Source organism: Grammomys surdaster, unplaced genomic scaffold (assembly GCF_004785775.1).
Source record: "Grammomys surdaster isolate TR1022 unplaced genomic scaffold, NIH_TR_1.0 194, whole genome shotgun sequence".
Taxonomy (NCBI): domain Eukaryota; kingdom Metazoa; phylum Chordata; class Mammalia; order Rodentia; family Muridae; genus Grammomys; species Grammomys surdaster.
Window position 1 is genome coordinate 11708751 of NW_021604639.1, and position 25548 is coordinate 11734298.

At 41.8% G+C, this 25548-nt stretch overlaps 1 protein-coding gene and 1 pseudogene across 1 annotated transcript; both read left to right on the top strand.

Annotated features, from left to right (window-relative positions):
* Positions 1 to 322: 322 nt before the first annotated feature.
* LOC114623174 lies at positions 323 to 1766 on the top strand (annotated as a pseudogene).
* Positions 1767 to 5624: 3858 nt separating this feature from the next.
* Rbm17 (RNA binding motif protein 17) lies at positions 5625 to 23124 on the top strand. Its single transcript, XM_028769861.1, has 12 exons — positions 5625 to 5739; positions 8032 to 8169; positions 10023 to 10139; positions 11463 to 11629; positions 12619 to 12716; positions 15070 to 15126; positions 17384 to 17525; positions 19105 to 19268; positions 20464 to 20537; positions 21302 to 21400; positions 22661 to 22733; positions 22838 to 23124. The coding sequence occupies exons 2-12, from the start codon at positions 8047 to 8049 to the stop codon at positions 22939 to 22941; spliced, it is 1218 nt and encodes a 405-aa protein (XP_028625694.1). The 5' UTR covers positions 5625 to 5739; positions 8032 to 8046; the 3' UTR covers positions 22942 to 23124.
* Positions 23125 to 25548: the final 2424 nt, after the last annotated feature.

The window sequence follows — 25548 nt, forward strand, 5'->3', positions numbered from 1 at the left end:
GCAGAGGCAGGTGGATTTCTGAGTTCGAGGCCAGCCTGGTCTCCCGACTGAGTTCCAGGACAGCCAGGGCTACACATAGAAACCCTGTCTTGAAAAACCAAAAAAAGAAAAAAAAGAAAGAAAGAAAGAAAGAAAGAAAGAAAGAAAGAAAGGAAGGAAGGAAGGAAGGAAGGAAGGAAGGAAGGAAGGAAGGAAGGAAGGAAGGAAGGAAGGAAGGAATGCTGGAAATTGGACAAATGTGTTTGAAGGCGTATGAGAGAAGGGCTTGGAGAGATGTATCTGACGCACAAGCATCAGGACCTAGGTTGAGATCCACGTCCTCATGAGAAAATCTGGGCGTGATCACACGTGTCCAACCCTAGTACAGGAAATGGACATCCGGCTTAGCCCAAACTGTGAGCCCCTGGTTCAGTGGGAGACCCCGTCTCAAAAAAAAAAAAAAAAAAAAAAAAAGCAGGTCTGCAAAGAAATGTACTGAGGAGGGGGTTAGAGATGAGGTGTGTCGGGGCAGGGCGGAGCCGGGCTGGGAAAAGAGGAGGGAGGGAAAAGTGCAGTCCTGATGTTAAAAATAATGTTAAAAATAATTAAAATACAAAGCAGGATGAGCTTCTCATCATGGCGGACCGAAACATAAGGCGCTTCAGGACTCCCGAAAGAAGAGGCTAAAGCACAAGGAGATTGACCACCGGCATAAGGAGCTAAGGGAACGATTAGAACTTACCAGGCAGTCTGAAAGTCTGAAAATGATCTGAAGGCACTACCAAGTGTAGAGCAGATTGTGGATGCAGTGTTTAAACAGTTAACAGAAGAAAACTTCCTTGTTAAAACAACAAATGGGCCAAGATACGTTGTAGGTTGTCGTGGGCCGCTTGATAGAAGTCAGCTGATACTAGGAAGGAGAGTCGCTTTGAACCAACTACACTAACCATCATGAGGTATTTGTCAGGAGCAGCGGCTCCTTGGTTTATATGTCTCGTGAGGATACTGGCAATGTTTCTTATTCTGAGATTGGAGGGCTGTCAGAGCTGGTTTGGGAATTATTATAAGTAATAGAATTACAAACCAAGGCATTATTCCAGTGTGTAGGAATAATACCTCCAGTGAGATGTTTGCTATATGGACCTCCAGGCACTGGGGAAACACTATTGGCCTGACCTGTTGCCCACCAGCCGGACCACAACTTCCTAAAGGCTGTTGTATCTAGTTCTATTGTAGACTAGTGCATTGGTGAAAATGCTTGTTTGACTAGAGAACTGTTTAATTATGCCAGGGATCACCAGCCATGCACCGTTTTTATGAATGAAATAGATGCTATTGGTGGCAGTTGGTTTTCTGAGGGTACATCAGCTGGCCGTGATTTTAGAGAAGTTTAATGAAGCTACTAAATCAAATGGATGGATTTGATATTCTACATAGAGTTAAAATGGTTATGGCTATAAACAGACCAGATACACTGGATCCTGATTTGCTGTATCCAGGAAAATTAGGCAGAAAAAAAATACATATCGATTTCCCAAATGAACAAGCACACTTAGATATGTTGAAAATCCATGCCATATTACAAAGCATGTGAAATAAATTCTGAAGTAACTGTAAAGCTCTCAGATGGCTCTGTGGAGCATACCAGAGAAACGTTTGTGCAGAAGCTAGTATTTTTGATTCATGCCCATCATGATTTTGGAGTTCAGAAAGACTCCATGAATGCTGTCAGAAAAGCAGCTGATTCTAAGGATCTCAAGTCTAAATTGGACTACAAACCTGTGTGATTTACCATAAGGTTTGATGGCTGCATAACAGACATTGGCTTAATGTAAAACTGAAGTTAAGGAAAATAATGTATGTACTGGCAGTGATCTCATTAAAAGTCAATAAACATACGTATGAGCAACATTATATAATTCGATAAAATTGGTTCAGAAGAAAGCTGTACGTTTGTTGATGTTGCATTTGCTGCAACAGAATTTACAAAAGACACGTTGACACTCTTCATATTTTTGAAAATGCTTCTCATATGCTTTGTGACCATTTAGTACATCATTCAAAATGGTTTGAGATAATAGATAATATTTCTAATGACTTATTTTATATTTTGTTTTCCTTGTCATAAAAAAAAGGAATAAGGGGACTGGAGAGATGGATCAGAGGTTAAGAGCACTGACTGCTCTTCCAGAGATCCTGAGTTCAATTCCCAACAAACACATGGTGTCTCAGAGCCATCTGTAAGGGGATCTGATGCCCTCTTCTGGTGTGTCTGAAGACAGCGACAGTGTACTCATATAAATAAAGTAATTCTTTTAAAAAATGAAATAAAAATTTGTTTTAGCTGTCCTATACAAAACAATAAAAAGCAAACAAATAAAAATATACCACAGGCATTAAAAAAGTATACACCAGGAAACAAAAATTATCCTTTATGACATCAATGGTATCACTAGCTGGGGATGATGGTACATACCTTTAATCCCAGTCCTTGGGAGACAGAGGCAAGAGGATTTCTGTAAGTTTAAGGCTAGCCTGGTCTATGTAGTATGTTCTAGGACAGCTAGCACTACATAGAAAAACTCTGTCTCAAAACAACAACAAAAGTATCATTATACACAGTACACACAGTTATAATCAAATTATAAGTTTATACAAGCTATGCTAATTGTCACCTTAACTATTTGCTTCCTCCGAGAGCACTCACCATTCTTCTCCCCCTTCACACCAGCCTCCAGTTTCTGTCCATGGTGTATGCCAGGGCATTTGATCTACACACTGTCCTAGCTTCAAATGCCCCTTGGTCTTGCTTTCTTCTGGAACATTCTGCCCTCCTAATATTTTGGCTAGGATTAATTAATGTCCTGTTTTTGATCAACACTACCTTTTTCTTCCCGCTGTCCCCACTCCAAGCTGCTGAATATTGTTGGGGAAATTCACAGAACTTATTTCTGTTTGGGTTCCCATGTATGCTGGCTCTGCAGCTCACCTCTCTCCTACTGCTCCTCCTCCCAATGGGAAGAAGAAAATTCTCATATAAAAACGTTCTGGCCAAGCAATGGTGGCACATGCCTTTAATCCCAGCACGTGGGAGGCAGAGGCAGGCGGATTTTTGAGTTCGAGGCCAGCCTGGTCTACAGAGTGAGTTCCAGGACAGCCCGGGCTATACAGAGAAACCCTGTCTCAAACAAACAAACAAACAAACAAACAAAAACAAAAAACAAAAAACAAACAAACAAAAAATCAAAAAATGTTCTGTTCCTTCAAAGTTTATGATAAATTCACTGAGCTAAGAGGTTATGTAACTAGAAATAGTAACTAGAAACATGTAACTATGAAACTAGAAATAGAATAAAACAAAGGTTTGCTTTGGTTTGGTTTGAAGCCTTTATCCCAGCACTCAAGTGGTAGAGGCAGACGGATCTCTGAGTTTGAGGCCAACCTGGTCTACAGGGTGAGTTCCAATATGGTCAGGACTACACAGAGAAACCTTGTCTTAAAACAAACAAACAAACAAACAAACAAACCAAAACCAAACAAATAACACCCCACAGAAAAACAATAAATAACAAAACAAACCAAAAGAAACCCAAAAGAAGCCTGTAATAGTAGATCTACCAAATTGACTTTATTTTAAAACCTCAATTTTCTTTTTTTAAATATATTTTATTTTTTGAGTACAGGTATTTGGTCTGCATATAAGTCTATCCACCATCTTGCTCACAGAGGCCATTGGATCCCCTGGGATTGGAGTTGTAGATGTTTGTGAGCTGTCATGTGTTTGCTGGTTAGTGAACAAAGGTCCTCAGGTCCATTGGAAGAGCAGCCGGTGCTCTTAACTGCTCTCTTCTGCCTCACAAAAACAAAAACTCAATGTGTGTGTGTGTGTGTGTTTGTGTGTGAATTCCTTTCCCCTATTTATTATTTCTTTTAGTGTTTACTATGAATAACGAGATTGTGTTATTTGATATATGGCTTTTCCTATTTTTCTCCTTCAACAGAAATTGTGTTACAAAATGTCACTTTAATCTTTTGTCCTGAAATCCACCTGCATGCAGTGCTGCTATCTGATTCCTTTATCTTCATCTGCCACAAACTGGTACTTTTTTTTTCAGTCTTGCATTTTCAAACTTTCAGAATTCTTTGAACACTTTCTTGTAAATCAGATTATGATGTTGGTGTGTTTGCTTGTGTAAGGCCCAGCTAATCCTCCACAGTTTTTGTGACGGCTATTCCAGGTTGTCAATGTGACTACATCTGGAATGAACTAAAATCCAGAAATAGAGGGCACACCTGTGATCTGGATCTTGAGGCTGAAAGATACAGGCTTCTGACCCAGATCTTGACATGGAGATCATGAGACATAGTGTCTATGAAAAGCTTAGGCCCAGGCAAGGTAGTACAGACCTTTAATCGCAGGCAACTGAGGCAAGCAGTTCTCTGAGTTCAAGGCCAGCTTGGGACAAAGTAAGTTCCAGATCCAGGTATGGAACTTGGACCTTGGAAAAATGAAGATTCACTCAACTCTTCTTTGCCTGCAAGCACTTGCCAGCATATCTGTTGGAACCTACTTCTTTAGATTGTAGTTTATACAGAAGAGCAGCTGAAATAACCTACCTCGTGGGACTGAGCAACAACTAGATTCTTGGACTTCCCATTCACAGCTACACATTGCTGTGTTAGTTCGACTACAGACTGTAAGCATTGTAATAAATTAATTTAATATATAGAGACATTCTGTAAGTTCTCTGACTATAGAGAACCCTGACTAATACAGTTTTATTAGCTTGATTTTTTTCTTTTTCCTTTTTTTTTGGTTGTTGTTGTTATTGTTGTTGTTTTTTGAAATAGGATTTCTATGGAGTCCAGGAACTCACTGTGTAGACCAGTTGGCTTCAAACTCAGAGATCAGTGGTTGCACACACCTTTAATCCCAGCACTTGGGAGGCAGAGGCAGGCGAATTTTCTGAGTTCAAGGCCAGCCTGGTCTACAGAGTGAGTTCCAGAACTGCCCAGGCTGTACAGAAAAACCCTGACTCAAAAAACAAAAACAAACAACAACAAAAAACAAACAAACTCAGAGATATGTCTGTCTTTCTCTGCCTCCCAAGTGCTGAGATGAAAGGTGTGGGTCACAACCACCCAGCTATAGCTTGAAATAAGTTTTACACGCAACTAAAGATATGGAAAACATGTTTGCACAAAATCCTGGTTTCTGTGACCTTTCTTTTGTCGTTTGCTTAATTTTTATCCCAAGCGAGCAAGGTTTATAGTGTTTACATTCCTTCTCTGAAGACCTAGCTCAGTGTGTTTTTTTCAATGCTATTCTGCAACATCTCGCCTGCAGAAATTTATTTCCACCATTTAGTATATAAGGGAGTGGCTGGGAATGAATAACTGGAGCCAGTAGGGGATTCTCACGGCTCCTACTCAAAGGTCAAAAGGCACATGACTCTCGAAACCTTGTGCCAATGGCGCCATCTCTCGGCCGGCAGAGACGAGATGCAGTGTAGTCCTCCCGTCAGCAGGGTGCAGTGCGAGCCGGGCAGTGCAGCCTTGCTTCCGCGAGTCACACGCAGGCGCAGACGTGTACTCCCGGCAGCCTCCGCTCTCTTACCCCGCGCGGTGCATCACTTTGCGGACTCCGTGGAGGCTCGGCGCTGCGGCGGGCTCCGGCGGTGGGCGGGCTTCCGCGCAGGGCGGCCGGGCTCCGCGCTGCCGCCGCCGTGGCCCATGGGCACAATCGTCTCGGAAGGCCGGGTGAGTGGCGCCTCGGCGGCCCTGCCAGGCGGTCTGATCCGGTACGGAGACTCGGGTGAGCGCGCCTTCACGGATGCGCTGGACGCGAGGCCGCGGCTCTAGGCCTCGCCGTGAGGGGCGCGGGGATGCGGGCGCTGCACCCCGAGCTGCCCGAGGGTTCCCAGCCCTCCACGGTGGGCTCCTTTAGCCTACCATGCTCCACCCGGCCGCCTAGATCTCCCCTCATCCTGTCCCGATCCACTTGACAGTGGAGAACGTACCTTTCTCCTTTTCATGGCCCATGTCCAGACCAAGTTGTTGGGTCTCTAGACCCCAGTAACCCAGAGTGCGTCGGGCCTCGGACATAGAGAGGCCAAAAAAAAAAAAAAAAAAAAAACCAAACCCTAAAACTTGTTTCCTTCCAGAGCACCTGAAGTAAGGGTTGAGGACGTTGTCTTACCTAGACAGAGAGACAGTTGTATTCCCCGGCATGCTCAGGCCTATGTTAAGGGGAGTTTTAGCGTTCATGTCCCTCCGCTAGCTTTTGAGCTTCTTCTGCTTGGACCAGCTGTGCTGTGAATTCGTGCCGCAAGCTCAGTGATGTAGTTCTCCAGGGGTTAGATCTCTAAGAAGCAGGTTTGAAAACCCAGGCCTGGATTGATCTGAAGAACCAGATTACAAGCTTGGAAAGACCTGGAAGAGAGGCCAATGTTTATTCCGTTTAGAGGAGTTTTATTACAAGTGGAAAGGCTGCACCAATGAGGAAGTGGGAAAGCAACCGCAGAGAAGCGCTGTAGAGTATTCTGCAGTTTAAGGCGGTGACGGGATGAAGAGGGATTTAGAGGGGCGACCATCCTTTGAGAAGTCAGGAAGGGTGGACCATTGACATAAATTCTTAATTGGTAAGGGTGTATAAGGATGGAAAGTATGATTTCCTAGATAATTCTGTTTGTTCTCAAAGTAGGTGAGGCTTGTCTCTCTGCAACAGGTGGCTCTTTTAAATCATTGGAATTCGTTCATATTGGGATGAGCTGTAAGCATTTTGAGATAACAAATTTTAGTAAATTCGAATAAACCTAGCCCAGGGTGGCATATGCCGGGAATCATTTTTCTCCTACCATATGGGTTCTCATTGACCCCCTGACTTGTTATTACATACGAATTTCTCACACATCTTTCCAACAGGGAACAGATCACTCTATTAGGTCATTCTACAAGTCTTTGAGAACAGAAAAAAATCTGCTCTGCCATTTGCTTAAGTTACAAATTACTCTAGTTAGTTTGCTTTTGAAAGCTGTGGCCTATTGGTATCTTGTTAATATGGATGGGAAATTTAAACTGTCAGAGATGGCAGAGCTACACATGGAGGGGAATAAATGGTTCTGTAAAATGTCATCATTAGGCCCTGAATATAAGATACGATTGTATTGTGGATCAAGCTAATAAGTAGACTTGTGATGGTTATTCTTGGTTGTCAGCTTGTATACATCTGGAATTTACTAAAACCCAATGGCTGGCCACACCTGCGAAGGATTTTATTTTATTTATTTTTAGACAGGATTTCTTTTTGTAACAGCCCTGGCTCTCCTGGGACTCAGAGATGGTTCTGAGCCACCATTACAGGTGGTTGTTGGGAATTGAATTCAAGACCTCTGGAAGAGCAACCAGTACTCTTAACCATTGAGCCATCTCTCTAGCTCTTGGATCTTTATAGTTAATGCCCCAAATAGAGAGCTTCCGTCTTACTTCATTATCTGTTCTATAACTGAAGGATTTTACTCATGAACCAGTTCACCATAGTCTTTTAGATTGAGAATTAATTCTAGGCTGAGCATATATAGTAGTATATCCTAGCACTCAATTGGTATAGGAAAGAGTCAGAAATTCAAAGCCAACTTCATCTTTGTGATAAGTTCAAGACCAGCCTGAGCTACATGAGAACCAATATTTTTTTTGTTGTTTGTTTGTTTTTTGTTTTTTTGTTTTTCGAGACAGGGTTTCTCTGTATAGCCCTGGCTGTCCTGGAACTCACTCTGTAGACCAGGCTAGCCTCGAACTCAGAAATCCTCCTGCCTCTGCCTCCCAAGTGCTGAGATTAAAGGCGTGCGCCACCACCGACCAGCTGAGAACCAATTTTAAAAGAAAAATTCTAGAGGACTGCTTTTAAAATCGTGCCCAGGTATAGTTTTGCAGATTAGAAAGAACCATGCATTTGTGACAACAGGGTCCATGGTACAGCTATTTTAACACAGAGACATTCATAACTTGCTTCTGTTTTGCATTATTTAGTCTTTGCCCTTGCTTGTCTTTCAGCATTAAACCAAAAAGATGTCCCTATATGATGACCTGGGAGTGGAGACCAGTGACTCAAAAACTGAAGGCTGGTCCAAAAACTTCAAGCTTCTGCAGTCCCAGCTCCAGGTGAAGAAGGCAGCGCTTACTCAGGCCAAGGTAAGAACGGGCCCAGAGCAGGAATGGGAAAGTCTGCTGAGTTCCGTGAGAACAGTTCCGTTTAAGCTTCCTCTTTTGCCTCCTTGTTGGATAATATAAAAGAGTGGATGGGGAGAGGGGTGGAGAGTTGATTACTTTACTTCTCCTGGCTCTTGGAAACAGCAGGACTGTTTTTTCATGGAGTAGGAATGAAGAAAAGCAGACTTCAACTCAGCTACGAGACTGGCTTTAGACTGGAGTGTGTTGGAGACTTGACTGTGAACTGTTTTCAGATGCTGCTTTCGTACTGGTAGTCCTGATAGTCTCTGGTCTAGGCTGGATCCCAGCCAGTTTGTTGTAGGAAGTTTGGAGTTGAGCTTTGCAGAATAATCAGAGCCACAGTGTGCACCAAGAAAGGCTCTGATATTTGTGAACATACTTAGCATGTTATAGGTGGGAATTACTAGACATGACACTATCTTTGAAATAGTGCATCTTTTTCATTATTTCTATGTTTGTTTTTGACACAAGATCTCAAAATGTGGCCTTGAGCTGTCTGTGCAGACCAAGGTGGCCTCAAATTCACAGAGATCTGCCTGCCTCTGCCTCCCAAGTGATGAGATCAAAGGTGTGCACTACCACATCCAACTGTACAGATATTTTAATGTCAGCTATTAGCAAATATCTTAAGATTGCAAATAGATTTTAATGAGGCAATGTGGAATATTACTTTAAAAAATCGTCTGCTAACCTTCTGATGTGAATTTTGAGGATTCTCTATGTAGTTGATTTCTTATGAGAAAGTGAAGCTGCATTGTATTGTTTCTCTTGGGCTCTTCAGTAAATTTCTCAGAGTACTCACCAAACTTGTAAAAATTTGGTAGAGAAAAATTACTTGTAAAAATTTACCTGTATCTGAAAGATGAAGGTATGGTTTCATCTATATTTTATTTTTGAGAATTTGGTGTTGTTCACCAGCTTGCTGTGAGATATTCTTGTCTATAAGCTTTAACCTCAATCTGAACAGATATTAGATATACTGGGACATAGAGGTATAAGTTAAGGAGACATATGTAGAATAAGCAGCATTTGTAAAAACAGTGTCCCAGGGAAAAAACAAAGAAGGTGGAGATGGTGTCAGAGAAGGGGACTGCTGAAGATGAGGACATCAGAGGGATGCTTAGGAAACTGGCAGGGATGGGGAGATGGCTCAGTGAGTGAAGCCTGATGACCCAAGTTTGATCCTAGAACCCCATGGTGGAAGGAGAGACCCCCGCCTTCACATGTATGCATGCACACCCAAGCATGCGTGCATGCATGCATGCATACATACATACATACATACGGAACAATTTTTATTTAGTTTGGGGTAATCATTCTAAAAGAAGTATGGTAGGACTCACTCTCTGGAGACAGAGAAGTAGATCTCTAAGTTTAAGGCTAGCCATAAAATGGTCACATTTACTATAAACTTTATAGAAAAGTAGGAGAAATCAATACTTTTATAAAAGAGCAAAAAAAAAAAAAAAAAAAAGGCATGAAGATGTAGCTCAGTTGGTAGAGTGTTTGCCTAGTTTTCAGGAAGTCCTGTGTGAACTCCTCTGTATAACCTGGGTTTGGTGATCAGCCAACACTCAGCAACGTGGAGGGAGGCGATCAGGAATCCAAGGTCATTAGCAGCTACATAGGGCACTGGAGGCCAGCCTGCCCTCAGAAAACAGTAAGAAAGAACGCTGTGTTATACTCTTGCTGTTTTAAGGCTGATTTTATCACAGCCTAAGGTTTGTTACAGAGACCAGAAAAGGTGTCTTTGTTGCAAGTAGCGTGAATTTTAATTTGGAAGTTTGGTGTATTTTTCTTGTTTCTGATGTCAGAGCCAAAGGACAAAGCAAAGTACAGTGCTTGCTCCGGTCATCGACCTGAAGCGAGGAGGCTCCTCAGATGACCGACAGATCGTAGACACGCCGCCTCATGTAGCAGCTGGGCTGAAGGTAAACCTGCACCCATCTATGGTTTGAAGTATTTTCCACTTTTATTTTACATGTATGTTCCTCTTTTTATAAGACTTAACCTCATTTTTATTTGTGTGTGCGTGTCCATGGAGGCCAGAGGGGACATTAGATGTCTTAGGGCTGCAGTTAGGCATTTGTGAACATCCTGTGGATGCTGAGAATCAAGCTCCCATCTGTCCTCTGATAGAGCAGTAAGCACTCTTAACCACTGACCATCTTCAAATCCACACAAGGGTCTCCCCAATAGGCCATTGAAACCTAGTATTATTTTCAACTCAATTTTTACTTTATCACCATCAAAACCTTTATTACCTAAAATAGTTTATTATGGAAACGTTGGGAATGAAAAATGGGTAAAAAAGAAAAGCATATCTTTTCAATCATACATACCCTCCAGGCATTATAAAATTACATAATTTTAAAATAACTTCTCTGCCTTCAGCTCTGTAATTTGTTTTTAGTGATTGTCCATCCATCCTTGTCAAAACTATAGATCCAACATGGTCATTTAAACATATTTTTATGTGTGTGAGTGTTTTGCCCACATCCTTCAGTATACTACATGTGTGCCCGTTGCCTGTGCAGATGCATCCCCTAGGATGGAGGTGGAACAGTTGGGAGGCACCATATGGGTGATGGGAGTGAAACCTGAGTCCTCTGGAATAGCAGTCAGTGCACTTAATTATTGATGCATGTCTCCAGCACCTATATGGTCATTTTTAATGGTCTCAGTGGATTGCCTCCAGTAGATTACCTGTAACTTAATTCTTCTAATGTAAACTATAGGGTTATTTCTAATTGTATGTTAACAGTATTGGAACTCATTTTAGAGAAGGGCATTAAAAATAAAAAAATGGACATAATGCTGAGTATCATTGATAGGACTGGCTCCAGGGAAGCAGAAGGCTTAGTTAGGAGTTGTTCAAGTCATCTTTGGCTGTGTGTCTAGTTTGTGGCTCTGTGAAAAACTACCTGGAGGGAGCAAAGGAAGTCTGGAAAATGATAATTCATTTTCACATGTATATTTGTACAGGTGTCATTCTGATGATGACTGTGACAGTTTAAACCTCATTTAAGAGATACTATATTTGTCAGTGCTTTTCTTTAAATAATCTTTCGTGTAATTGCCAGGTTGTGCTGCCGTCTGGTAAGGGGGGGGCCTCCCAGGCACTTGTTGACTCACTAGGAAACGGAGGATCCTTAATCTGGAAAGCCTCTCTCACCTCATCCTGTGACCTTTGCTTCTATGATAACCCTGCAGGATATGAGATGGTACTCACTTAGGTGTTTTTACTTCCTCAGGACCCTGTGCCCAGTGGGTTTTCTGCAGGGGAAGTTCTGATCCCCTTAGCTGATGAATATGACCCTATGTTTCCTAACGATTATGAGAAAGTGGTGAAGCGCCAGAGAGAAGAGCGGCAGAGGCAGCGGGAGCTGGAAAGACAGAAGGAAATAGAGGAAAGAGAAAAGTAAGCTTCATTTTGATTTGGGAGCAAATGTCTTCAGTGTGCATTACAAAGAGTGAATTTTAGTATTGTCTCTAGGCCTGAGGTTATTGTTTCAATCAACAAGAGTTTACTTGGTTTTGGTCCCATCCCACATTGATAGCACACTTGAGATAATTTCTTTGCATGAATTAGAAAACCCCCTGGTATCCAGGTGTGGTAGTGCATGTCTGTAATCCCACCTACATAGTATTCAAGACCAACTCTGTTTCAAAATCAAAACAACAGAAACAAAACAATTGAAACAGAATTTCAATTTGTTGAAATTTTTTCGAGGGTTTGTGACTGCTAGAATCACATTTACAGAGTTTCATTGCTATTCCTTTACTATATTTTGGTTTTGGTTTTTTGAGACAGGGCGTCACTATATAGCTCTGGCTGTCCTGGAAATCACTCTGTAGACCTGACTGGCTCCAAACGCAGGGATCCACCTGCCTCTAGTGCTAGGATTAAAGGCTTGGGCCACTACACTTGGCTTCCTTTCTTGTTTTTGAGCCAGGTGAAATTACATGTGTTTTTTTAAATTTATTTATATTTATAATACTTATAACTTAAAATTATAGGTAATAGGACTTATTTCTTAATTTTTTAATTTAATTTATTCTCCCATATATTAGATTCTGACTATAGTTTTTTCTCCCTCTCTCCTCCCAGTTCCTGAAATCATGTGCCATAATGTCAAAAATTAAATGTCAATTTTTTTCCTATGAATTATACCCATGTATCTGTTAAAGTTGTTCATTTTTTTCTTTTAAATTTTTCTGTTGTATCCATTCCCAGAATATATATAAAAATTGACAATTTATACTCAAAGAACGTTTTTTTTTTTTTTCTCTTTGGGTTTTTTGTTTGTTTCTTTGTCTTGTTTTGCCAAGAGGAAGTCACAATGACATTTAGTCTTTATGTTCTTTCTAATTTACCTGTGGTGGCCATTTGTAACTTTGTCATTACAGGAGGCGTAAAGACAGACATGAAGCCAGTGGGTTTTCAAGACGACCAGACCCAGATTCTGATGAGGATGAAGATTATGAGCGAGAGCGGAGGAAAAGAAGTAAGGCGTGAGCGCAGACAAGCTGGCCTCAGACTCAGCGCTGCCCCAGGCTTTGCTTTCCCTTTCTTGTGAACATGGCTCACTTCACAGTGGTTCTGGATAATTGGGGCCTGGGCCAGTGCTCTAGAGTCCCTCCAGCCCACATTCCGTAGCAGCTCTGGTTTATGCTGTTTAATATATACTCCACTCTGAACTTTATAAACAGGGTGAGACATCTGCTGTCCACTTTGAAAACAGTATTAGTTCTGCCTCTACCCTTCTCCTAACTTGAGGCCTGGTCATCTTTTGCCTCTTGTCAAACCCAGGGGATTTCCAGCCAGCCCTGGGTGGAGGGGGAGACACCACATCCAGAGACCATTTGCCGCTAACTTGGCTGCATCTGAGCATCCATCGAGCCTCTTTCATGTCACCTGCTGCCTGAGAGCAGGGAGATCAGAGTCCACACTGGAGGCTGTGGACCTTCTGTCTACCTACTGTTGTGTAAGAAGGGGTTTGGTTGTGTTTAAAATACATTCATAGCAACAGTTGCAAGCAGTAGCTAATGGTACTTATATGAACAGAATAATCTTGTGGCTTCATGGTGGTGTGCTTGCTGGGACTTTACTTGGCTGGCTTAGTTGGCAGAATCCTCTACTTGTCTATTACCAAACAGATGCTGCCTTAGCATCTCAGACCTTCACAGCTCTGAGCAGAATCTGTTAGCTTGCAGTAGTCTCGGGGACAGAACATTCTGGATATTATAGGCCCACTTTGGTCTTACCCTGAATTTTTTATTTGCCTGAAGCCCTCGTTGTAATTTGTTGTCTCAAACACAAAACCTAAAGATTATGTGTCATGACACTTGGTAACTTCTGTATGTGTAATTGTGTTTCATGATAGTAATACTCTCCCCAGATATATGCTAATGCCTATTGTAGGGTCTAATTTAAAATTTGAATATCTGCTAAGTGGAAAGAACAAGATTATGATGTAAAAATCTTAGTACTTACATGGATGAATGAGTTAAATGTAGTTGTATTGTTGTTTTTGGTTATTGACTTTTAGTTTGGTAGTGGTGTTTGAGACTATCTTATTATAGAGCCCTGAAACTATAACCCAGTCATACCTTAAACTCACAACCGTCCTCCTGCCTCAGCCCCATGAATGCTAAGATTACAGGTTCACACCACCACAGTTCCATTGCTTTTCTTACTTAGAATAATGTTAGTGTTTATTGAATGCACCGTGTGTCTGGTAGTGTTGTAAACTTGATGCATGATATCAGCCACTATTTGATTTTGATTAACATTTTTTCTTTGTTGAATACTTCAAGTCTCATCTTCCCAGCTCATAAAGTGACTGCTATCTTTTTTGTAAGGTGTGCTTTCTGAAAAAATTCCTCTCTTAAATAATAACAGGAAGTATGCAATTTCAGTGAGAAGCTTTGTGTTTGAACTTGTAACTGACAGAGAACCAGCAGCATTCTACCTGTGATGTACACAGTAATCCCACCTTCTCTCAGTGGCTTTAAACTTTTCAAGGTTTTAGTCACTCATATTCTACTGAAGTCTGAAAATATGGAATATTCCAATAGAATATTCTGAGAGGACCTGCGTTTGCAGACTTTTGTTGATATATTGATGAAATTGTTAGTGATTGTTGTCATTCTGTTAAAATGCTTGATCTATGGCTTAGACTTACCAGCGAGCACAGTGGTATGTGACTGTGTCTTGCACTTTGTAATTAGAAACAGGAGCACAAGCTCAAGGCCATGTCTATTAAAAATATCTCTTAAGAAATTTAAGGTTGTCTTTAGGTCTGTATTTCTTGTTACTATATGTCACCTAGTCTGTTCATGACAGTGCATCTCTACTGGCTTTAAGTTCTTTTGTGAAACATTTTGGGCTGATATAGCATGGTTTTATAGCCAATTTCAATTGATCTTACTATTCCACTGATGAAGTCAATACATCTGGTTGGGACACTTGATACAGGGTCCCCTGGTGCTCTAAGTCACAGCCTTCTGCGACTTCCCAAAGTGCTAGAGGGATGGCCAGGACACTGTGTATTTTGGGATTCATATAGTAAAGAATTCCTTACAGTCTATTCACGATACCCTAGTTGTCATGTCTTTCAGTTTGTGTCCATGTTATCTGACCAGCAGACATGGCAGGAATGGTGGCACTGCCTTAATGTATCCTAAGAGCTGGGACTCATACTTACTCCCAAGAGGTGTCGGGGATGTGCTTGATGGGGCAGTGGCTTTGGCATCCCAGGGAACTGGATTTATTCCATTTCTTCAGATTCATTCTCTGATTGTTTTCTCAATTGGAAACAAAATATACTGCTAACCACAGTCCTTGTGTCTTCACAGGTATGGGAGGAGCTGCCATCGCCCCACCGACTTCTCTTGTAGAGAAAGACAAAGAGTGTATGTACATCTCTTTCTTTTATTATCACACAGGTATTTATAGACAGTGAGGATCCTAAGATTGGATCTCTAGTTTACTGAGTTTTGAGCAAAAATAGCCTGGTTTTCAGCCCTGAAGTCACAGTGGCCCTTGCTACTTGCTGCACTTGGGATGCTTTGCTTTGTTCTGTTTGGTTTGCAACAAGGTTTCAAATTTGTAGTACTGACTGCCCTGTATGTGACCTCTGCCTTCTGAATGCTGGGATTAGAAGCATGTACCACCATGCCCAACCCCACACTTGGGACTTTTAAATACCAATCTCAGAAATACAGAGTTGGTTTGGGTTTTTGTTGTTGTTAGAGGTTTTTTGTTTTTTTGTTTTTTTTTAAATTGTTGTTTTGTTTTTGTTTTTTCCTTTGCAAGGTAAGGTTCAAGACAGGGTTTCTCTGTATGGCCCTGACTGTCCTGGAACTTAGTTTGTACACCAGGCTGGCATTGAACTTAGAGATCTGCCTGCTTCTGCCTCCTTAGTGCTGGGATTAAGTGCCCATTCTGAAATGGAGATTTTTATACAAGAAGATAACTTCATTTTTATTGTTATTTTCATCAAGGTTTCATGTTTGTGGTAGGTTCATTTGAAGTAAATAAGAGCAATACTAAACAATAGCTCATGCTCCTTGACTAGAATGAAGGACAATGGCAGGAAGTATTCAAATTCAAGAATAGTCTGTGCTATATAGTGATTTTTCCAGGCTAGCTTATGCTAGAAGAGTATGTGCAGGCAATACACTCATAGACATAAAACAAAAATAAAGTAAGTGAAACAAAACTAAAAGCCATCAGTAGTCTTTTGAAAATATTTATTATTCTAATTTTTATGTGTATGAGCATTTTGCCTGTCTAACAAATCTCACATAGGCAACAGATTTTGTACTGGGTTTAGAGCATGACTGAGCAGCATTTGTCTACTGTATTGCTAAGCATGCCCACCCACTGTCAGTTCTCCTGGACTGGGCTTTGTCCTGCGCTTTGTGTGCAGTCATGCCTAAACTTTGGCTGGGCCTGCAGAGATAGCTCAGTGGTTAAGAGCACTGGCTTTCTTCCAGAAGACCCAAGTTCAATTCCTAGCACTCATATAGTGGATAACAGCCATCCATAACTCCAGTACTAGGGAATCTGACACCTTCTGTCCTTCATGGGCACCAGGCATGCATGCACATGGTACATAGAGATACATGCAGCGAAAACACTCGTACACCTGAAACAAAAATAAAACAAATAAAATTAAAAGCCTGTCTTAGTCAGAGTTTCTATTCCTGCACAAAACATCATGACCAAAAAGCAAGTTGGGGAGGAAAGGGGTTTATTCAGATAACACTTCCACATTTCTGTTCATCACCAAAGGAAGTCAGGGCTGGAACTCAAGCAGGAGCTGATACAGAGGCCATGGAGGGATGTTACTAACTGGCTTGCTATCCCTGACTTGCTCAGCTTGCTTTCCCAAGCTACCAGCCCAGGGATGGCACCACTCACAATGACCCTCCCACCCTTGATCGTTACTGGAGAAAATGCCTTACAGCTGGATCTCATGGAAGCATTTCCTCAAGTGAGGCTCCTTTCTCTGTGATAACTCCAGCTTGTGACAAGTTGATACACAAAAACAACCAGTACAAAGCCATCAATAATCTTTTGAAAATACTTGTTGCATTCTAATTTTATGTATATGAGTGTTTTGCCTGCATTATACCTGATACCTGTAGAGGTTAGAATAGGTCATTGTATCTCCTAGAACTGGATTTATGAAGGTTATGAGCCACTGTGTGGTGCTGGGAACTGAACCTGGGCCCTCAGTATGATAGCCAGTGCTCTTAATCATTGAGCCACCACTTCAGCCCCAATGGTCTTTAATATACATTATACTATTTATTATGTTTTAAAGGAAGATAATTTAAGAGTATGGTTAAATATATATTGTACAAACAAAGCACCTTGACAATGACCCAGTTTCTGAGAGCAGGGCCTGTGTCTGCTGTCTGTAAAGCTTCCTGTTGATGCATACACTCAGGCACACACATGACATAATGAGAGGATCTAAAAACGAATCTCCGAACAGTTCCTGGTGGCTGTGATGCCTGTGGAGATAGGGACAGCATTCTCTAGGGAAGAGAGAACATGACAAATGTAGGTTGAGTCAGTTCCAGGTTGAGAGTGGAAGCTAGCAAAGCCTCTGTGGTTTTTGCAAAGCTGTGGTGAGCCTACTTTACTTTTCTTCAACAGTGCCCCGAGATTTTCCTTATGAAGAGGACTCAAGACCTCGGTCACAGTCTTCCAAAGCTGCTATTCCTCCCCCAGTGTATGAGGAGCCGGACAGACCAAGATCTCCAACGGGTCCCAGCAACTCCTTCCTTGCTAACATGGGGTAAGTGCTGAGTATCCTTTCTAACTGAGAGAATGTTGAAGTGGCTTAAGACGAAGAGGTTGGGTGTGGCCCAGTCCTGCAATCCCAGCACCTTGAAGATAGAGGTAGAAGGAGTTGTAGTTTCAGGCTAGCCTGGGCTACATAGTGAGACTGAGATACATTGTGAAGTGGTTGCTTTTTTTACATAGGTAGAACTCATTTGAAAATGAAGCCACTTGGATTCTAGGGAAATACTTGTTTGGTCCCATGTTGCTCTATGAGGATTAGTGTTCATACCATGCTGAGTGTTTTCCAAACCAGTGAGGGTTTATACAAAGCAGCCTCTGGTAAAGTCATGGATGGTTTAGACACATTTTGCTATGTAGGAGAAGTTTCTGATAATTACATCATTTCTCATAACATGCAAATAAAATAGCTCATAGGAATTAGAGATGGTCCATGTTATCTCCAAAGGGTGAGGGGCACTGGCTTTTCCTGAGGGAACGGGTCATCTGCCGTAGACTGTGGTCTTACAGCTTTGGTTTTAGGAATCTCTGCAGGCTGGAGATGCAGCTCAGTGGTGGATAGTCTGCTGCTGTACACTAACCCTGTCTTTGTCGCTAACCACTCCCCCTCAAAACAAAAAACGCTTGTCATTCTAACTATAGTGCTTGTCATAGTAAGGGAAAAAAATCCATTTTATGATTGACATTTGAGTAAGACTAGTGGATTTTATTTGTTTGTTCGGAGGTGGTATCTCCTTCTAGCCCAGGTTGGCCTCAAACTCACTATTCTTTGGCTACTACTTGCCTCAGTCTCTGGAGTGTTAGAATTGCAGGAGTGTGGGGCCACTGTATTTTATTAGTGTTCTGATGCCATGAAAGACTTCTCAGGTGGTGCTGCCCTAAATTTTTTGTTCCATTATGCTAAACAGAATGCTGCTTGTAGTACAGGTTCTGAGGACTCTCAGGAGGTACTAAAGTAAGAGCTGGAGTAGATAGCTGGCCTCATGGACAGCAGGGGGACTTTTCAAATTCTTCAGTCACACGATTTCAGCTGCACTAATGGAGAGTACATTTAGCAGTACAAATGTCGGTGCAGTTCCAGTACACTGTCTTAGAGGAAGGTGTGCTGGAGGGAAAAGGAAGGGGAGGGGCTTCTGGGTCTTGTCCTTCCTGCTTACCATAAAAATGTTCGCTTTATTTGATTTTCATTTAAAGAAGAATTGGATTTTTAACTTGTACTTAAGAAAGCTCCAGTGTAGTACAGTTTAGCCTTTGTAGAAGTGTGCTTTGCCCTGGAATAGATTGTTCAAAAGGAACTCTGAAAGAATTACAAAACACAAGCAGGTACAACTCTAGTGAAGCTGGGCTTCATGATCCAAAGCCAAGCAGGTCTCTGGGAACACCCTTGAGACCTTTGGACACTAGGAGTAAATTGCTGTCCTCTTGGAGAAAGCAGCAGACCAAGAATCCAATTCCATTAGTGCCCTTGACACCGGAAAAGGTTTTTCAAATGCTACCTTTCTTTGCTGCTATAGATGCAGTGTGTTCTGGTGTCAATGACATCAGCTCTAAGGATCCTTTTCCTTTCCTTGCAGTGGCACAGTGGCTCATAAGATCATGCAGAAGTATGGCTTCCGGGAAGGTCAAGGACTGGGGAAGCATGAGCAAGGGCTGAGCACTGCATTGTCCGTGGAGAAGACCAGCAAGCGGGGCGGCAAGATCATTGTGGGTGACGCCACAGAGAAAGGCGAGTCTCAGGGTAAGTTCACAGAGCATGTGGGTCCTTCATTCCTGAGGGATGGTGCATCCTCCCTTGGGAAGCAGTGACTGCTAGTTCTGTCTTAGGACAGAAGCCTTGAAACTTGTCTTTATGTTTCAGAACCAAGACACACATAACTATGCTTGTGGGAGCAAAATTTCCCAGCCGCTTTGATTAGGCAAAAAATCTGTAATCGTTATAGCTTGATAAAATACTTAGTGGTTGTGTTTGCTTTGTCCACACCTTCAGTGGATCTCAGGCTTTTTTTTTTTCAGTGTAGAGTGGTTTTTGTTTACGAATTTACATATTCATTTGGTGAGGCCTAGAGTCCGCTCATCTGAATTCCCTTTCCTAAAGTATGGTAGACTCGACTGACGGTCCTGTTGGTGCACAGCCTCAGCAGCAGCCAGTTGCCCGAGTGCTAGCTGCTACCTTAAAAAAGGGGGGGAGGGGGATGATCCCAATTTACAATAGTATCTAAAGCCAACTTAGCTAGTAGCTAGATAGTTAATTGTCTGTGCCAGCAACCTAAACTGTTACTCCAAGGGTTATCAGTAAATATTATAAACTGTGCTCTGCCAGCCCTTCAGGAAGTAAAATGAGCAAAAGATGGTGGGTAATGGTAGAAGCTAGAAACTTTCAGAAAAACCATAAATACATATATCAAAGAAGAACATGTTTTTACTGCAGGGACTGGTTGCATAGATGCTTTTATAGATGACTCTTGGACACAAGTGAAAAAGTTGGTATTGTAATTGAATTAGTCTTGTACTGGGACTCAGTAACACTTCTTAGTTTCATTTCCTGTTGCTGTGGTAAAATAACCTGGCAAAAGCAACTATGAGAGGAAGTGTTTATTTGGCTCAATCTAAGTCCAGGTTACAATCCATTACTGAGGGGCAGTCAGGGCACCGGGTACTTGAGGCAGCTGGTCACATAGCAATGTAGTTGGGAGTGGAGAGGAATGAATGAATGCATACTACCTAGTCTTGGTTTACTTTTCCCAGCCTTGTGTGGTCTAGGCCCCCAAACTGCAGGGGTCCTCCCACTTCAACGATTGTTACTAAGACAATATCTCAGACATTCTCAGAGGCCTTTCTAGACCTCTGGGTTTAGTTATGTCTAGATTTTGTATGTCTAGATTTAACTAGGACAATTAAAACTAACGATTATAGTGTCTCATGTTTTGATACAGATGCATCCAAGAAGTCGGATTCAAATCCATTAACTGAAATTCTTAAGTGCCCTACTAAAGTGGTCTTGCTGAGGGTAAGAAGTAAAAGAAACCTGTCCCTTGATTCTGTGTCATCCAACTACCTGTCTTTACAGGCGTTCACAAAGTCCCACTGGTATCCTATAAAATACTGAGACTATGGGCTGGAGCATGGCTCAGTGGTTAAGAGCATGCAATCCTTTTCCAGAGGACCCGAGTTGTTTTCCCAGCATCCACATGGTGGTCCACAGCTGCCTATAACTCCAGCTCCTGGGGATCTACCCTCTTCTGGCCTCTTGAGGGCACCAGGCAGTCAAATGGTACACAGACATACATTCAAGCAAAATGCCTGTACATTTAAAAAGAACAATAAATTTTTGAAAAGATTACTGAAAATGATACTTTAGCAAATAATACCTTTGGGTAGATCCTTACAGATGGGTTTTAGGTTATCCTCTCAGTAAAACGTTACATTGAGACTGCAGTGACTAATTTGTTAAAATGATTAGAAATTTCTGAAACATCCTTTTAGGTGTTTGGTGGACAGATACTCTTGTAACACTTTTCCAAGCTTCCTGTCTGTTCACAGAAATGCCAGCTTTAATACTTTAGAGGTAGAATTTTCCATTCTCTCTTTTGGGATTAGAACATATCCCGAATCTAGGATGGGGCTCAGTGTTGGAGTACTTCCCAGTGTGTGCAAGGTTCTAGTTCTGGTAGGGTAGAGGGGAGAGAGCATTTGCCTTTATGAAAGAAAGTGTTATTTCTGAAACCTGTAGATATTTGTAAATTATGCTTGTATTTGTTTCTCTGTATATAGAACATGGTTGGTGCAGGAGAGGTCGATGAAGACTTGGAAGTTGAAACCAAGGAAGAATGTGAAAAATATGGCAAAGTTGGGAAATGTGTGATATTTGAGGTAAGGAGATATAATTTGTAATTGGCAGGTTATAAATCCCCCTCTACAAGTGGCACTGGTCTAATAACATTGTCTCCCTATAAAAAGCAATGCATATCAGTTAGACTTTTTGTAATGCTAGGTGGGTTTTGCTTGTTTTGTTTTTAAGACACAGTCTCCCTTTGTAGGCAGGCTGACCTTGAGCTCATAGAGATTTCCTGCCTCTGCCTTCTGAGTGCCAGGACTAAAGGCATGCATCACTACTCCCAGCTATGTGTTAACTTTTAAATGTAAAAACAAAAGTAGATTTTATTTAGTAGTATAATACAAATGTTTTATTGCATCATTTCGCAAGTATTTAGTTACTCTCATGGAGCCCATTTTTTGTTTGTTTGTTTGTTTTTTCGAGACAGGGTTTCTCTGTATAGCGCTGGCTGTCCTGGAACTCACTCTGTAGACCAGGCTGGCCTCGAACTCAGAAATCACCTACCTGCCTCTGCCTCCCAAGTGCTGGGATTAAAGGCCTGTGCCACCACTGCCTGCCTGAGAACATTTAAGACACCAGAAATGTGTTGTGTTCTCAGGGATATGTTCAGATGAAGAGACAGCACATAACAAACAACCAGGAAATACAAACTAGTAGACCTAATAGTGTTGACTATAAGTGCAGACCTTGAGAACGGTGCTAGCCTAAACAAACGGAGAAGGCCTTACTACCTTCACTTGTGAGCCAGGCATTGAATGGAGTGTGGAGAGTGACAGAGGAAGGGGCTTAGGCTGAGTGAGGACTCCTGAGAACCAGTTGAACTTGTGCTTACATACATGACATGAAGCCATATTTGGAAGGCTTGGACCCCTAAACAAAGCTAGTGAAAATGCAGTCCTGTGTGTAGCAGTAGCTTTCATTGCTGCTACTGCTGCTTCACCCTGGGTCTGCTGACTGTATGACACTTGATTACATGCTTCCTCCAGACTCTGCTTTAGTTATGTGTTCCTAGTCCCCAACACAGTACCCTCAAAAAAAATTAGTACATTTTTCTGATATGATCAATTTATTTCTTTGATGGTTGACCACTTTTGTCGTGTGTGTGTGTGTGCGCGTGTGTGTCTGTGTCCGTGTATGTGTGTCCATGTCCTTGTGTCCGTGTGTGTGTGTGTGTGTGTGTGTGTGTGCGTGCGCGCGTGCGCACGCGCGCGCATATGAGTGTACATATATATTAATAATTGAGATTAGAGTGTGTGCACGAACACAGCTCTACCCTGCCTTCCTTTCCATTCTAGATTCCTGGTGCTCCTGACGATGAAGCAGTACGGATATTTTTAGAATTTGAGAGAGTGGAATCAGCCATTAAAGGTTTGTTCTACTGTCAAAGAATTTAACAAGGATTAAAGTTACTATTTGTTTCCATGTCTTTCAAGATTCCTGTATTAACTAATTGTCGTTTTGTTTACTTTCAGCTGTTGTTGATCTGAATGGGAGGTATTTTGGTGGACGTGTGGTTAAAGCATGTTTCTACAATTTGGATAAATTCAGGGTCTTGGATCTAGCAGAACAAGTTTGATTGTAACTTAAAGTCACCTCCTTGATCCTTACATGAGCTGCAGACTGAGCAATGACACAGGCGTTAGCCTCTATGGCTGTTGGACACTGAAACTCTTGGATGGACTTCTAAGATATATGTTGATGGATCCCTTTTTTATTTTGTGTTTTTTTTAATATAGTATAAAAATCCTTTAAAAATCTGTGTGCTCTCTGGTTGTTTCTCCTGCTTCTGTTGATTGTTTCTGCTGGGACGTCTGGCTGTGCCGCGTGTCTGGCACTGCAAGGCCTAGGAAGGCTAGGAAGGAGTTTGCATTAAATCATCCATTCCTCCGTCCTGGTAAAGCCTTCACACTGGAGCTGCAGCTCCCGCATCGTAAGATGAAGTCATCTCGGCCTCTGCTTGAGGTGAAAATGCTTGCTTTCTCTAGTAGAGAAGTCCACTGACTCTGGAAAAACTCTTAGCCTGAATTATGATTGAGGAATCAAGAGCCCAAGTGACCTGGCTTGAGCCGTTTGCTGTTTAAGCCAAACTACAGGGTTTGCTATGATTATGAAATATATGGGTATGGAAATCATTTTAGGATGGATTTAACTCAGATCCAGAAGGTACTTATAAGTGTGTACCCAGCTACTTTGGGGATATATCAACAAAATCTGAAACCCTTAGTGCACACACAAGTGAATGGAAGAATGCATACAAAAACAATAATAAAACCTAATTAAGATGAGTTTTGTGATCAAAGTATATTGTATGCGTTTGGGTTAAATAATAAAGGTGAAAGAATTCTGTAATTGGGACCTTTTGTAATTTTGTAATTGGGACAGTCAAAAGCAGCTGTGACGTTTATGGCAGTCTTACCTATGGATGTAGGCGTGAATATTAATATAAATAGCCCTGTATGCTTCCAACTACCCAAATGCTGAATGATGACTAGTTCTGTGTCGTCTCTAATGCAGGGAAGGTGCAAGCTGCCATCTTGAGTGCTTGCCTTAGGCCTTAGGATACTGGTCCTTTGTACTAAGTGGCATTTCCCGGCATTCTTAGCAGCAGCAGCTAGAGGATGCCAATGACATAAGAGGTTCCTTTTTATTAGTACAACATAACTTCATGATCTTTTGACTAGTCTCTCTGTAATTGTATAAATCATTCCTAACTGTATTATTGAATGCATTCTTGTGTGGATTTTTGTTCACCAGATGGTTGCTTTTGCTGTTTTGAAGACAGGTCCAGGCTGGTCTTGAACTCATTTTGTAGCTGAAAATGATCTTGAGTTCCTAGTCCCTTGGCTCCCAAGTGCCAAGATTTCGTTTAGGTTCTACTATACTCAGCAGGGGGCGTTGCGATAAATTTCTGAGTGTGGAATGATTTAAAATGTGCTAGTCAACAAGAGACAGGACAGTCTAACTGGTTAGGTTCAGTGTGATGCACATTGATCGTTCTTTAGTTTACAGTGGAGGTCAAATTCACACACTACAGCAGGAGATTTGAGGTGAGAGGAAGATTTATACAAGTTATTGCTCCCTTCTACCATGTGGGTACCAAGAATCAAGTCCATATAACTGCCCTCCTCACTCAGTGAGCATCTCACTGGCCCTGACATTTGTCCATGATCTCCTGTATGTAATCTTTTGAAAACCTTGAGTTTAGGGAGTTTTTTTTCGCTCTTCCTTCCTAAGAGAGAATCTTCCCATTAGGTTTGGACTTTAGCTGAGAAAAGCACCCAGGAGTCTTCCCTTGCTTTGACAAGAAGTGATTGACAGCTAGAATTTCAAATGACAAATCCTCAAGGATGCAAATGAGATTGACAAGAACTCACCTTCCCAAGACTGAAAATCTGGTGACCCCAGTTACTTGGTAAAACATTTAGCCAAGCCAGGTACTGGTGAGGCACACCTTTAATTTCACACACAGGAAACAGAGCAGGCAGGTCTCTGTGAGTTTGAGGCCAGCCTGGTCTACAGAGTGAGTTCCAGGACAGCCAGGGCTACACAGAGAAACCCTGTCTCAAAAATCCAAAGAACAAAATCGTTGAGGCAAACATACTTTGCTCAGAAGTTCAGAACAGTGATGTTGGGAAAGGAGACCAGAATGTTGGTGAGTGTCAAACGAAGACTGCAGGGTTCAAATCTCACTCACTAGCTATCTGAAAATGGTAAGTGGAAATGATAGTTATATCAACTTAAAATTATTAGGAAAATTCAGTAAATGATGCATTATCTGTTAAACGGTTTTTAAAGTTCTTTTTTTCCTTATGATTTTGGAGATTGGAGTGTAAAGTCAGGGTGCCAGCAGCTTGTTACCAGGTGTGACCCAGTCCTTGTCCATCAGTGGTGGTCTTTCTTTCTTTCTTTTTTTTTTTTTTGTTTTTTTCGAGACAGAGTTTCTCTTTGTAGCCCTGGCTGTCCTGGAACTCACTCTGTAGACCAGGCTAGCCTCGAACTCTCGAACTCAGAAATCCGCCTGCCTCTGCCTCCCAAGTGCTGGAATTAAAGCCGTGCGCCACCACCGCCCAGCAGTGGTGGTCTTTCCACATGTGTAAACTACTAACATTTGTTGTGTGGGGTTTCCACAGCCTTCACTTACTCACATTAGAGTGCATTGAACATCCTGTGAAGTTTTAATGGC

What these genes read in the sequence shown, in the direction of transcription:
- Rbm17 (XM_028769861.1), top strand. Translation starts at nt 8,047, where the DNA reads ATGTCCCTATATGATGACCTGGGAGTGGAGACCAGTGACTCAAAAACT. An exon ending in CAGCGCTTACTCAGGCCAAG is followed by an intron (nt 8,170 to 10,022) that starts GTAAGAACGGGC and finishes TTCTGATGTCAG; the next exon opens with AGCCAAAGGACAAAGCAAAG. An exon ending in AGAGAAAGGCGAGTCTCAGG is followed by an intron (nt 19,269 to 20,463) that starts GTAAGTTCACAG and finishes GTTTTGATACAG; the next exon opens with ATGCATCCAAGAAGTCGGAT.